At 41.7% G+C, this 11219-nt stretch overlaps 1 protein-coding gene across 1 annotated transcript in view; it reads right to left on the bottom strand.

Annotated features, from left to right (window-relative positions):
* Window positions 1-218: 218 nt before the first annotated feature.
* Window positions 219-11219, bottom strand: part of Pard3b (par-3 family cell polarity regulator beta) — a 1008812-nt gene continuing 997811 nt past the window's right edge. Inside the window, exon 23 of the mRNA XM_046463021.2 lies at window positions 219-4881. Coding sequence (XP_046318977.1) covers window positions 4524-4881 — 358 coding nt within the window. The 3' untranslated portion in view covers window positions 219-4523. The remainder of the gene's footprint in view (window positions 4882-11219) is intronic.

The raw sequence follows: 11219 nt of genomic DNA, 5'->3' as shown, positions 1-11219 counted from the left end.
ATCTGATGAAAATTCTTGAGAGTCTCCGTGCCAATACCTGCTTCTTGGGGAGCTCTGTTTGTGACAGGTGTTCTTTCTTTTTGACCTTGGCCTGGCTGCTATTTTTCAACATTGCTATGGGGACTACTGAATGTGAGCAAGAGTGAGCAGGCCCAGGCCCACCTATTTATTAGACTCCCCAAACCAACCAGTGGTGGGTGAAAACCAAGACTCCGATGTTTTACTGACTGAATAAAGCTTTATTTTTAATGCAAAATAAAACAAGAAAATTTATATACTCATATATAATAACATCCAAAATGTTTTTTTTTCCCTGTGGTACAAATGAGATAATCTTAAAAAGTTTGTCAAGAATTCAGTCTTCACCCCCATATGCCAAAATATGATTTCACATAATTTAAATGTATGAACAGACTTGGTAATCATAAAAGCACAGGAAATACTAGAAAAAGTGATGGTATAAACAACAGGTTTTGTTTTATGTCCTGGTAGTAAACAGCGCTGCGGATGAACAGAATATTTTCTGAAGAACCGAGTTAGGAGACAGGCTAGAAGAGTCTTTGAGGGTTGGTTCACTTCCTATTCTGAGCTCAGCAGCCAAAGCCCACCTTTAAAAGTCAGATTGTGTGTAATTCTGTCACTATTTAAGGACATGAAGGAGAAAGAACTTCACTTAGAAGTCGTGGCTGCATGTGAGATTCTAGGCTTATTTTAGATATTTAACTTTTTTCTCCTTTTTTATCAGAAAGGTGACTTTGTAGGAAGATCTTATGGAGACTCCCCTCTCTGCTCTCATTGTGGCATAGTTTCCACTTAAGTCAGTGTGAACTGAGAGTGCAGAGAAATCCTATCATGGTTATTTTTGAATCCTGCTTTCTCCTGCCTAATTGCATGAAGTCCGGACTTTCTGTTGCTAACGGACTTGGGGAGCAGTCAGGTGTCTACCCAATTTAACACCAATTTGAAGGGCATTCATTGTGGGTCTCAGAATTTAATGCCAAGAGGAACTTTACAGACTTGAATTCCTTTAAATACCAAACTCTCCAGGTCTCTTTACTCTTCTGAAACACTATGAAGTTCCTCCAAAGAAAATAAATGTTGCGGTTACAGGTTAGGAAAAATAAGCATCCTTTCCAGGTGTGATCTCTGTGCATATCAGGGAACAGAGAAAGAACTTCCCTGTCCTTCTGAATTATCAGAAGGTAGGTTAGATTAAAGATTTGCATGATTCTGTAGAAGAGGTAATGGGTCATGTTTTAATTTTATTTATTTGGTAGCAAAAGTAAAGTTGGAGTGAAGTTTCAAATCTCCTCTATCAGGGAGTATGCTTGGGGCTTCTTCATGGTGACAGCAGATCTCTGGATCTCTACCATGCCATCAACATATATGTACCCAAGAAAAATGAGCCTCAGAATAATATTTTCCAATTTTTGTTTGGTACTAAATCATGATTTAAGAAAATGTTCCTGTTTCTGAGCTTTCCTCTCATCCACTAATTTGATATTGTAAGGAAACAATTTAAACCAAGAGGGATAGTGCCACAGCCTACTTGCATGATGGATTAACAAAATATTGTGTTTTTCTTGTGGAAGACCAAATTCTCCTACATTTAAAGGTTTTCAATGGTCTGTTCTTTTTTGTCTTTCTAGTCTGGCAAAAAAAAAAAAAAGGAGAAATATATGACTCCTTAAAATATCTCATGACAAAAAGCCAAACATCATTTTGAGGCCTCAATGACCAGATCCACACCATGTGGGTGTATGCAGACAGGTGTATTGGTCGGAATGCCACTCTATCCCATGGGGGCTATTAGAGTTCTATGCCACAAGGGGACACCTGACAGAATATTCCCAAGGCCATAAATACACTGGGAACTATTTGTGGTTCCTGGGCACCTACTGATTATAGCCTGGGCATCTAGGCACTCTAAACAGTGTTCTCCTGAATGCTGGGAAGAGTCCTGTAACCTCTGGGAGGTGGCGACTGGAGGGGCAGTAGACAGGCATTTATGAAGCTTACATTTGAGTGGTTCTTAATTGTTGCTTGGCTTGATGGAGCCTCTGTCACAAATACAATGTTAGTTTCTTTAGGGCAGGATCAAATGGAGCGTGTGTTATACATCAAGCAAGAAAAGATAACTGTTATAATCTATTTTTTTTGTTATTGTTCACTTTCATAGTACCTTCACATCACTGACTGCCCCTCAGGATTAGCAGTTATTTTATTGACTGTGTACAAGACAAAGCCATGCTTTGGAGCTCCTGCTCCTGAACCTGTATGCAGGAGGAATTATGTGCCCAAGGTGGCACCACTGGGGTAAAAACATGGCATTCTGACTGCAGGGCCCACTTCTCCAAGACACAGAGTGTTCACCTTGCACCCCCTGGCTGTACTGAAGGTGACATCAAGAGAAGCCTTCTGGAGTGGCTATGTCCAGTAGTCTACAGATATTTGATTAAAATATGGAATATCCCAAAGAGTTGACTTTTAATGCTTCAAAACAAGTGACATTTCCCTCGTCTTATTGTTCTTGTATTTAAAGTTGACTTAGCTTAAGGGAAAGGTAGCATTCAGCACCCTGCACTCACCTGCACCACACCTTCAGGTGAGCAGGGCCAGGGAGTCCCAACCTCCTTGAACAAATTGCAGACAATTTAAGGGGACCTGCCTTGAGACAGATGACAGAGGACAAAAAAAAAACCCAACTGGACTGTCTGCTCTTCAGAGGCCACCGTAATTGTGGTTTGGAAAATGCTAGCTCTCAAAGTCCAGTAACTAACACTCCTTAGGTCTCAAACCAGAAGTTGTTTCACTCTTGGTAACAAAATTCTATTTTAAATTAAAAAAAAAAAAAAGACTAAACTGGGACAGATGGATACTCTATGTATTCAATAATACTATAATTTATTAGATCCTGTCAGTTGGAGGTATTCTACACTCAGCCAAAATATGTCTAAATTGAAAGACTTTTTTGGGGGGAGGGAATGAAGAAAGAATTAAAAAGTCTTAAAATATTTTAACATCACTGTGCCATTCAAACGGCTGCTTCCCAGTTTTGCTGTTTCTCAATCTTTTGCTTGGGTTCTCATTTGGGTCAGGTGTAAGTTTTAGAAGCTCTGATTTTTATAGAAACCAGAAATAGAAAATAGCTACAAAGCTCAAAAGAGACTGGGATGGGTTTGGTCTCCTTGAGGATCTCAGAGGGCAGGGTTTCAGCTTTTCAAAGTCATAAGAGCTTCGTGTCTCAGTGGAGAGCTTGTCCATGCCGTGACTTTTGTTAATGAAATAAAGAAGATGCAGATTGATTTAATCACATGACTCTCCTCCTCCCCTCTGCTTCATTCATCAAACTTTCCAGAAAGCATTTTTATCTTCCATATTGGTAATCTCCATATTGGTAACCCCACATGTTTGAAAACACGCACACACACACAAACACACACACAATCATTCATGTCCATCTACTACCTGCTGGTGGCCAATTTCCAAAGGCTACAGTCAGCTCCTCCCTGTCCTTGAGGGCAGATGGGTACTGTTTGGCACTGAGTCTAGAATTGGCATCCCTAGGGCATTGTTTCCCATGCAACCCAACCAGCGGGCTTTCACCCTCAAGTGAGAGCTTTAAAGTAGAGGGTCCAGTTAAAAAAAATTACAGCCAGGAGATTTGGGGATGATTCTGAAACCAGCTATCTCCGAGCTTTGGTGCCTGGGATGTGGGAGGCAGGAAGGTGAGGACCCTGGGAGTGTCAGTGCTCATCACCCGATCACTGGTCCTTGGAATATATTCCTTCCAGAAGCTCCGACTAGCCTTGCACATTTTCCCAGGACACTAATACTGTATTCACATTTACCGACTTTGATATCAACAGCAAGGAAGCATGTGAAATGTTTACATTAAGTGAGGGAGATCAGGAACCTGAGAAAGATTATTAAGAAATGTAGTCTTCCTCTGGGTAGAAAAAAAATTTCAAGAAGGTCACTGGGCATGTTTGCTGATGCTTCGTTCTTGATGAAAAAACTACTTGGTAAACTGATTCCCACATCTGCAGCCTTGACTCTGACCCTCTTCAGGCAGCATGGTTCCAATAAAGGGTCGGAGGCCCAGCCTCTGAATGGGTAATGCTGCTGGCAGAGACAACCTCTGTATTGCCAGTTCTATGGGGATGGGGGTGCATGTTAGCTGGGCTGTCTAGCCAGAGGGCCACCATGTAGTCAATCTCATCATTAGGTGCTTATTTAGTTACTACTCTCTCTGAACTGACCAATTCTGAAAGCCTTTCAAGTATTAGGAAGTATCGCTTTTATGACCCCATCCTCCCTCTTCCTTCTGAATCCACCCTCACCCTAAAACCCCCTGTTCTTTCTTTTCCCCTCTGATTAGCAGTCAATGTTACAAACTCGATGAGGAAATGCTAATCTGTACCATGGAGGATTCAAACAGGAAGAAGGCCTCAGCATCTAGGAAGGGCAGAGGCTGGGGTAGATGTCCTCCCTGCTGGGCTGCTCATCTCAGTGGCACTCAGCTATACGGCTGCCGTCATGGGGTTCTTCTGCCTGGGATCCTGGGTTCGGTAGGGGTACTGGTCGGGGCTTCCACCTCTCGGGCCCACTCTGCCCATTTCTTGGTAGGCTGGCACTCTTTGGTGCTGAGGAGGGGATGGTGGAACATCTTGCCGGAAGGGTCCTTTGTGCTGGGGGGCAGGCGGGGATGCGTAATAGTGAGGGTAGCGGAGATCTGCCACCCTCAGATCTGTGGGGCGTGAGTAGCTCCCTTTGGGAGGATGCCCGGGATGAAGCCCTGGGTAGTAGGGAAGCTCCCTTTCTTTGTAGAGCCCTCGGGGTGCTGCTGTCATATAATCGGCAGGGTCTGCTGGACCTCCCCTGGAAAGAGAAGAAGAGATGCACATTAGCTGCTGCCAAGCCGGCTCCCCAGCTGAAGACCACATCCCGCAGTCTCCTGGACATTTTGCTGTAGCCAGGGACTCGGCCTGACCAATGGGATGTGAGCAGGAGTGACAGCTCACTTAAAAACAAGAGTGGGAAACTTCCCTTCTTTTCTTCTTGGCTGTTGGAGCAGCCATTTTAGACCTTAAGGCGATAACCAGGTGCTGAGGAAGACAGAGAAACAAGAGGCGAAGCCCGAGTCCTCAACACAGCAGGGCCACCCTGTCAGCCAGGTCCTTTTACACTTGAACAGGTACTTGTGAGAGAAACATGATTCTGTCTGGTTTATACTCTCTTATGTTGGCCTTTCTCACAGTAACTGAACTAGTGTCCTAAAGGAGGCAGTGAGCTTGGCTCGCTTAAGCCTGGGACCATTAGATCCTTCTGCTTTTTGCATCGAAGAAGCCTGTCTCTCCTATCAGGCTAAGTGAAATAAGCCAATCCCCCCAAACCAAAGGCCAAATGTTTCTCTGATGTGTAGATGCTAACACACAATAAGGGGGGAGGGGGAATAGAAGTTCACTGGATTAGACAAAGGGGAATGAAGGGAAGGGAGGGGAGAACAGGAAAGACAGTAGAATGAGTCAGACATACTTTCTTATGTTTATAAATGAATAAATGATCGGTGTAACTCCACAGTTCAACCACAGAGTGGAATCCAAATTAGAATAAGTTATATTCCATGTATGTATAATATATCAAAATACACTCTACTGTCATGTATATCTAAAATAGAGGAAATAATAATAATAATAATAATAATAATAATAATAATAATAAAAACCTGTCTCAGAAATGGTAGCAGAAACATACAGGTGACTTGGAGTCATAAAGTCCCCACGAACTGCGCCTGCTTTCCTTCTAGATCTGGGAGGTGCTCTTTCAATGGGCTGTGGTCCTGGCCTAACTCCGGTGGCTGCTGTCACAGCCCTGGGTGGATTAGCATGGCCTCCCCTCTACAGTCCCTAGGAAAAGTCCCGACCAGGGCTGAGAAATGCCCACTCAGAACTCTGATAAAAAATAATTACTTCCACTACGAAGTCAAGAAGTTCCACCCAACCAGTAGTAGGGTGGAAAAATTGAAACCAGCTGTAAGCCACCCTGTGTAATGGGCAGGCACACAGAGGTCCAGGGCAAGAATAAACACTAACAGGAAGCGGCCCTGTCTGGATCTGTCTATTGAAGACAAGAAGCATCTTCTGATTCGATCGCTACAACAGAAGCGACGTGTCTCTAGACAATGTGCAGATGACGGCATCTTGTCTAGCCTGGGGATAAAGGCATGACTTCTGTTCGCAGCTCTTAAAGTCCCATAAACGGTGCACATATTCACCACCATTCACCTTTCACTTTTACTACTCCCCCTTTTATGATTTTTTCAAAAAAGAAAACCAGCAACAATACTAATTAATGAAAAGCTCTCCAACGTCAGAGTACAGACTTGAAAGAAATGACAGGCCTGTGAGCGCACCGTGCCTGTGGTTAATCAGGCACTGTCAATGAGGGTCAAAATCACCCTGTAATCTGCAGAGCTGCTAAAACAGCCCCGTCCTTCCTCAAATCAATGAAGATTTGACAAGCTCCGAGCATGGGCACATGTGGAAAGTAGCCCACGGACACGTCTGTAAGGCTGAACAATAGTCTTTTCCTTCTACTTTTTTTTTTGCGTCTTAATTTGGCTATGTATAATAATGAAAGATGGATGCTTGAGCTTTGGGGTAATTTAGTTAGTGAGAGTTTTCAGATAAAAAAATTAAACTGTTTATGTACAAGTTATTATAGCATCAGCTGCTATTATTCAGTGCAGTTTGCTTTGCTCTATTTTAAATTGCCCATGACAAATAGACCACAGATGCATCATCTGTCACTTTAGTCCTGGGAAATAAAGGAGCTAGGCTTCACCTTTCCTTTCCTTGAGAATTTTATTTTTGGTTTAGAAAATTTCCAGCACTCATTATATCTTTTATCATAAGGATTTTTAAAGCCCCTGCCACCCCTGCGCATTTCTATTTCCTTTTGGCTCAAGATTTTGGAAACACTTGAAAAAAAAAAAAATCCGTAACCTGTGCTTTCTCTCAAAACCTACTGAAGGTATTGCTCTGCATGAAGTGAAACATGTGGATTTTCTGCACTTATTTTAAGCCCTTAGGATAAATCACTGACATTTGCAACACACAAACATTATCTGCCTTGAAATGAACATACAACCCAAACTCCCTCCGGACTCTCTTAGCATGAATGTTTCCTGTTTAAAATGGGAAGAGTGAAAGGAAGAATTCCAGGCCTTGGACTTTTAGGGTCCGGTTTTCTCCCTAGAGATTTTTCTCTTTTAAAACACACCGTTACAAAAGGCAGGCATGCTTTTTTTTTTTTTTAAATTTTTGAAGAGACAATCCAGACCAACTGGTGACGGGGCAGAAGCCACCCTGAACAACTCCACAGTGGCACAGACAGCATGCACGAGGGGGATGGTTGCTATCTCATCTCCTCACACCTCGCCCCTCTAACTCTCCCTGCGAGGACAAGGGAGGCTTCCCATGCATAGAGAGGGTGACCTCCAGATAGTTCTGTGGTCCCAGATGGCTTCCTCTGAGGGAGACTGTGTGTCTGAGAGCTGATTCCATGTGGCAGAAACCAAGGGAGAGAGCTGGGCTCTGTCAAGAAACGAAACCATGGAGACTGTCCTTTTCTGTAGAACTCCTTAGAGCAGTTATCATTTTTATTTTTTTTCAGATAAAAGAAAAACAACGAGTTGGTCTATAAAAGCACTGTTTAAGGTTCAAAGAGTGTTAGAAGAATTTTTTTTCCCCTTGGGGTATTTGTGTGCTGTTCTTGTTCATGGTAACTTTTTTTTTTTTTTTTGCTTATAACTGAGCATTTCCTACTTCTGACAGAACAGCGTCGAGGTTCTGGTGTATATTGTCATGTGTGTGTGTTCACGTGCATACACACATATCATACTTGAAGGAATATTTAAGTTTCAGAAAATTCTAAACCTTTTATTATACATGTTAATTCATTAATTGTATAAATTAATGGGTGTGATTCTGACATTTCCATACAAGCTTATATCATATTTCAATTATATCTACCATCTCTACTGCTCTCTCTCATCCCCTACCTCAACCTGTCTCCACCACTTTTAGTTCCTCTACTACTTTCAGGTCATTTCAATTTTTTTTTTTAAAGTTTCCCCATATGAGAGAAAATATGCAATCCTTATTTTTCTGTGCTTGGCTTATTTTGCTTAACACAATCACCTCCAGTTCCATCCATTTTCCTGCAAATGACATGCTTTCATTCTTCTTTCTGGCTAAATAATATTCCATTGTGTACATATGCTGCATTTAAAAAGAACAAATTTTAAACAGGAGAAAGAAACCCTCCTTATTAACTACAGAACTTAGTAAAGGAAGAAGAAGGAGCTGAAGTTTTTTGCTTTGTTAATCTAAAGTTTCCCTTTTTACAGTCTCTTTTCCTGTGTAAAATGTAGTGTTTGTAGGAAAGCACAGGGTCAATCCACTCCATGTTCCAGGCAGTGCTGACCCAGGGGCTGATGCTTTGTGCTGTGGACCCACCTTAGAAACCTAGGGCAGAATTCTCAGGAGACTCGGATTAAAAGTGGACCCAAGTAGCTAATGTATCAGTACTTGAAGACCCCTCATTTTTCACATGACCTGATGAATCTTATTTGTATTGTTATTTTTCTTAAAAAAAAGTTCCAATTTAAAATCTCAAACAGAAAACATATTTACTTTAAGGAAAGAGAAACAAATCCATATCTTTTTCCCCAACTCTTTAAAGGAACTATCATGAAAATACTTATCTTTAAAATTTTTTGGCTTCTTTTTATTTTTAAATAGGCTCATTTGTGGGACCCAGATGATTCAGATTTTGCTTGGAAAACTCATAGAAATTATCTCAGGCATGTCCTTAATCACATTGAGGCATGTGATAATGAATGTTAACCCTAACCAAGCCCAAATGTAAAAAACTATGGTTTATTTACATGGAAAGCAATAATAAAGATTATTGTCTTTACACGTGATTTTCTTGATTTTGCCATTGTACTATGCTATTGTTTTCACTGAGTGAAAAAAGAAGCTGGAATCAGGGTCTAAACTGGCTAGACAGCAGCCCTGGTCCTGAAGATCACCTTCATTTCATGAAAGGTTGGAAGCCCCTGCATTGGCTAATAGGATCCCTTTTGGAGAAAGGGCCTGGTGTTGGATGGCAGAGTCGCTGGCAAACTTTTTAGTAGGAGTGAGCTGACTCCTCTCACAGGAGTAGAGGGAGGGACGTGGATGATGTTGAATCCTCCCATCTCTACACCATCCAACTGCAAAGAAAGCTTTTCCCTCTGCTCTCACCCATGTGGTCATTCTCACCTGCCTTTCACCTGCCTGCGATTCCCATACTGCACTGGAGCCTGGGCATCTGGAAGGCAGGCCCCAGATCTCAGGAGTCTAGTGATCTCCTTGGAGCTCAGCACAGGGCTTTGTAGTAGTAGATGCAGCATGGATATATGTTGGATTTGTTTAAGAGAAAATCCACAAACATACAAGAGGCTTAGATGAGGGACAGAGGTGGCACAACAGAAGACTCGTTAGGAGCCAGGGACTGATGATGGTTGAAGTTAGACTGATTTCTGAGTACAGAGGAAAGAAGGTAGGGGGAAATAGTGGCCTGAGTAAAGGCTGGCTTGGGTCCAATATTAAAAGACTATAAACTTTATTAGGGTAGAGGTTATTTATCTCATTCACCAGGAATAAAATTATATTGTTTTGTCTCTGTTGTCTTGAAACATAGTACGTGCTCAATAAATCTTGGACTGGAATTTAATTATCTTGACTTACCAGTGAGGTCAGCGTGACTAACGGGTGCACGGAAAATTGAAATTCCACATCATGTACAACCCACAAGAATGGGATCTAAATTAGAATATTTTATGTATGTAGAATATAGAAAATATTTTATGTATGTTGAATATGTCAAAATACACTCTACTGTCATATATATCTAAAAAGACTAAATGAAAAAAAGATCTCTCAAAAATAAAAAAGAAAGAAAAGAAAATTGCGAGCTATCTCAACTCAAAATTAAATATATACCAGGTTTACTCAGGGCAGGTTAAGTATATTTATTCAAGAATCAGTTAAGAAATGTTTTTAAGATGTTTCAGCAAAGAAATTTCCTTTGCTTCTGTCATAAACACAGTAATCTGGGAACATTTTAATATATGTGTTTCAAAATACAGTAGAGTAGAGGGTTTCACATAAAGGGCCCAGGGAGACACTGTCAACGTACGGTGTGATCCTCACAATCCCAAGTACCCAGCGTAAGAGTTGACGAACACAAACCAGGGGTGGAGGTGATATCCAGTTCTCCTCTGTCCCAGCGCCAGCCCACCTCTTCCCCACAGGAACACCCATGATGGATGACTTTCATAGAAGCCACACGTGCCCCAGAGAGGCAGAAACCGGGACTATACAAACTTTTCTACCACTTGCTATAACTCAGCTTTTCCTCCCACTCAAGGCAGAACCAGGGAACTCAGAGACCGGAGCTGCATTACTGACAGGGAAAACCTGAGAGTGCAGTAATTAATTAAAACAAATATTTGTAATCATCAGTTCTTCACCAGCACTCTGCAACCCAGAGCTGACCAAGGTGCATCGATCTTCCATGAGGTTGAATTTAAGAACCATGGCTGTATCTCATCTAAGGAGATCCTTTTGGGAGGAGGAAGGAAAGATGATGCTGAAGAGTCTCTGAGGGAAAAAAAATAACTAAGAGATACATCTGAGCAGATAGTTGAAAGAATTTGGAAGCTAAAGAAATAAGATTTTCAGTAAAAATGAGAAAACCATAGGAATTGATGAGCAAAGTTGTGAGCATGTCCAGTTTAGAAATCAGCATTGGCTTCTCCAGCTACAGAGAAGCTTCCAAAGGGCAAAATCTTGTTCCTTTTACTTTTCATAAAACGCTGGGTGTGCTATTTAGCAGCCAAGCAAAGACAGGTTTTTAACTTCCATTGTAGCCTTTATGGGTTTCCTTTTTTGGTGATCAGAGACTGTGATCAAATTTGGGATTGGAATGGGAGGAAGTAAAAAAGAAGTAAAACCCTGCTGCTGAGAGAGGTGCTTGTACCCATCGATTAAAAAATGGACATCTGGCAAAATCATACTCTTCTCCAGCATGTCACATGGAGTCGTTAGTGGCTGTGCTGGTCTCAGTACTTTTTTTCTTTGGTATTTCTACTAATACTGCAAAAC

The sequence above is a fragment of the Marmota monax genome, unplaced genomic scaffold (assembly GCF_021218885.2).
Source record: "Marmota monax isolate L192 unplaced genomic scaffold, Marmota_monax_Labrador192_F-V1.1 WCK01_AAM20220418_F8-fsc00095, whole genome shotgun sequence".
In the NCBI taxonomy this organism is placed as follows: domain Eukaryota; kingdom Metazoa; phylum Chordata; class Mammalia; order Rodentia; family Sciuridae; genus Marmota; species Marmota monax.
The sequence above is the reverse complement of the archived record's forward strand: the minus strand, read 5'-3'. Positions and strand labels throughout refer to the sequence as shown.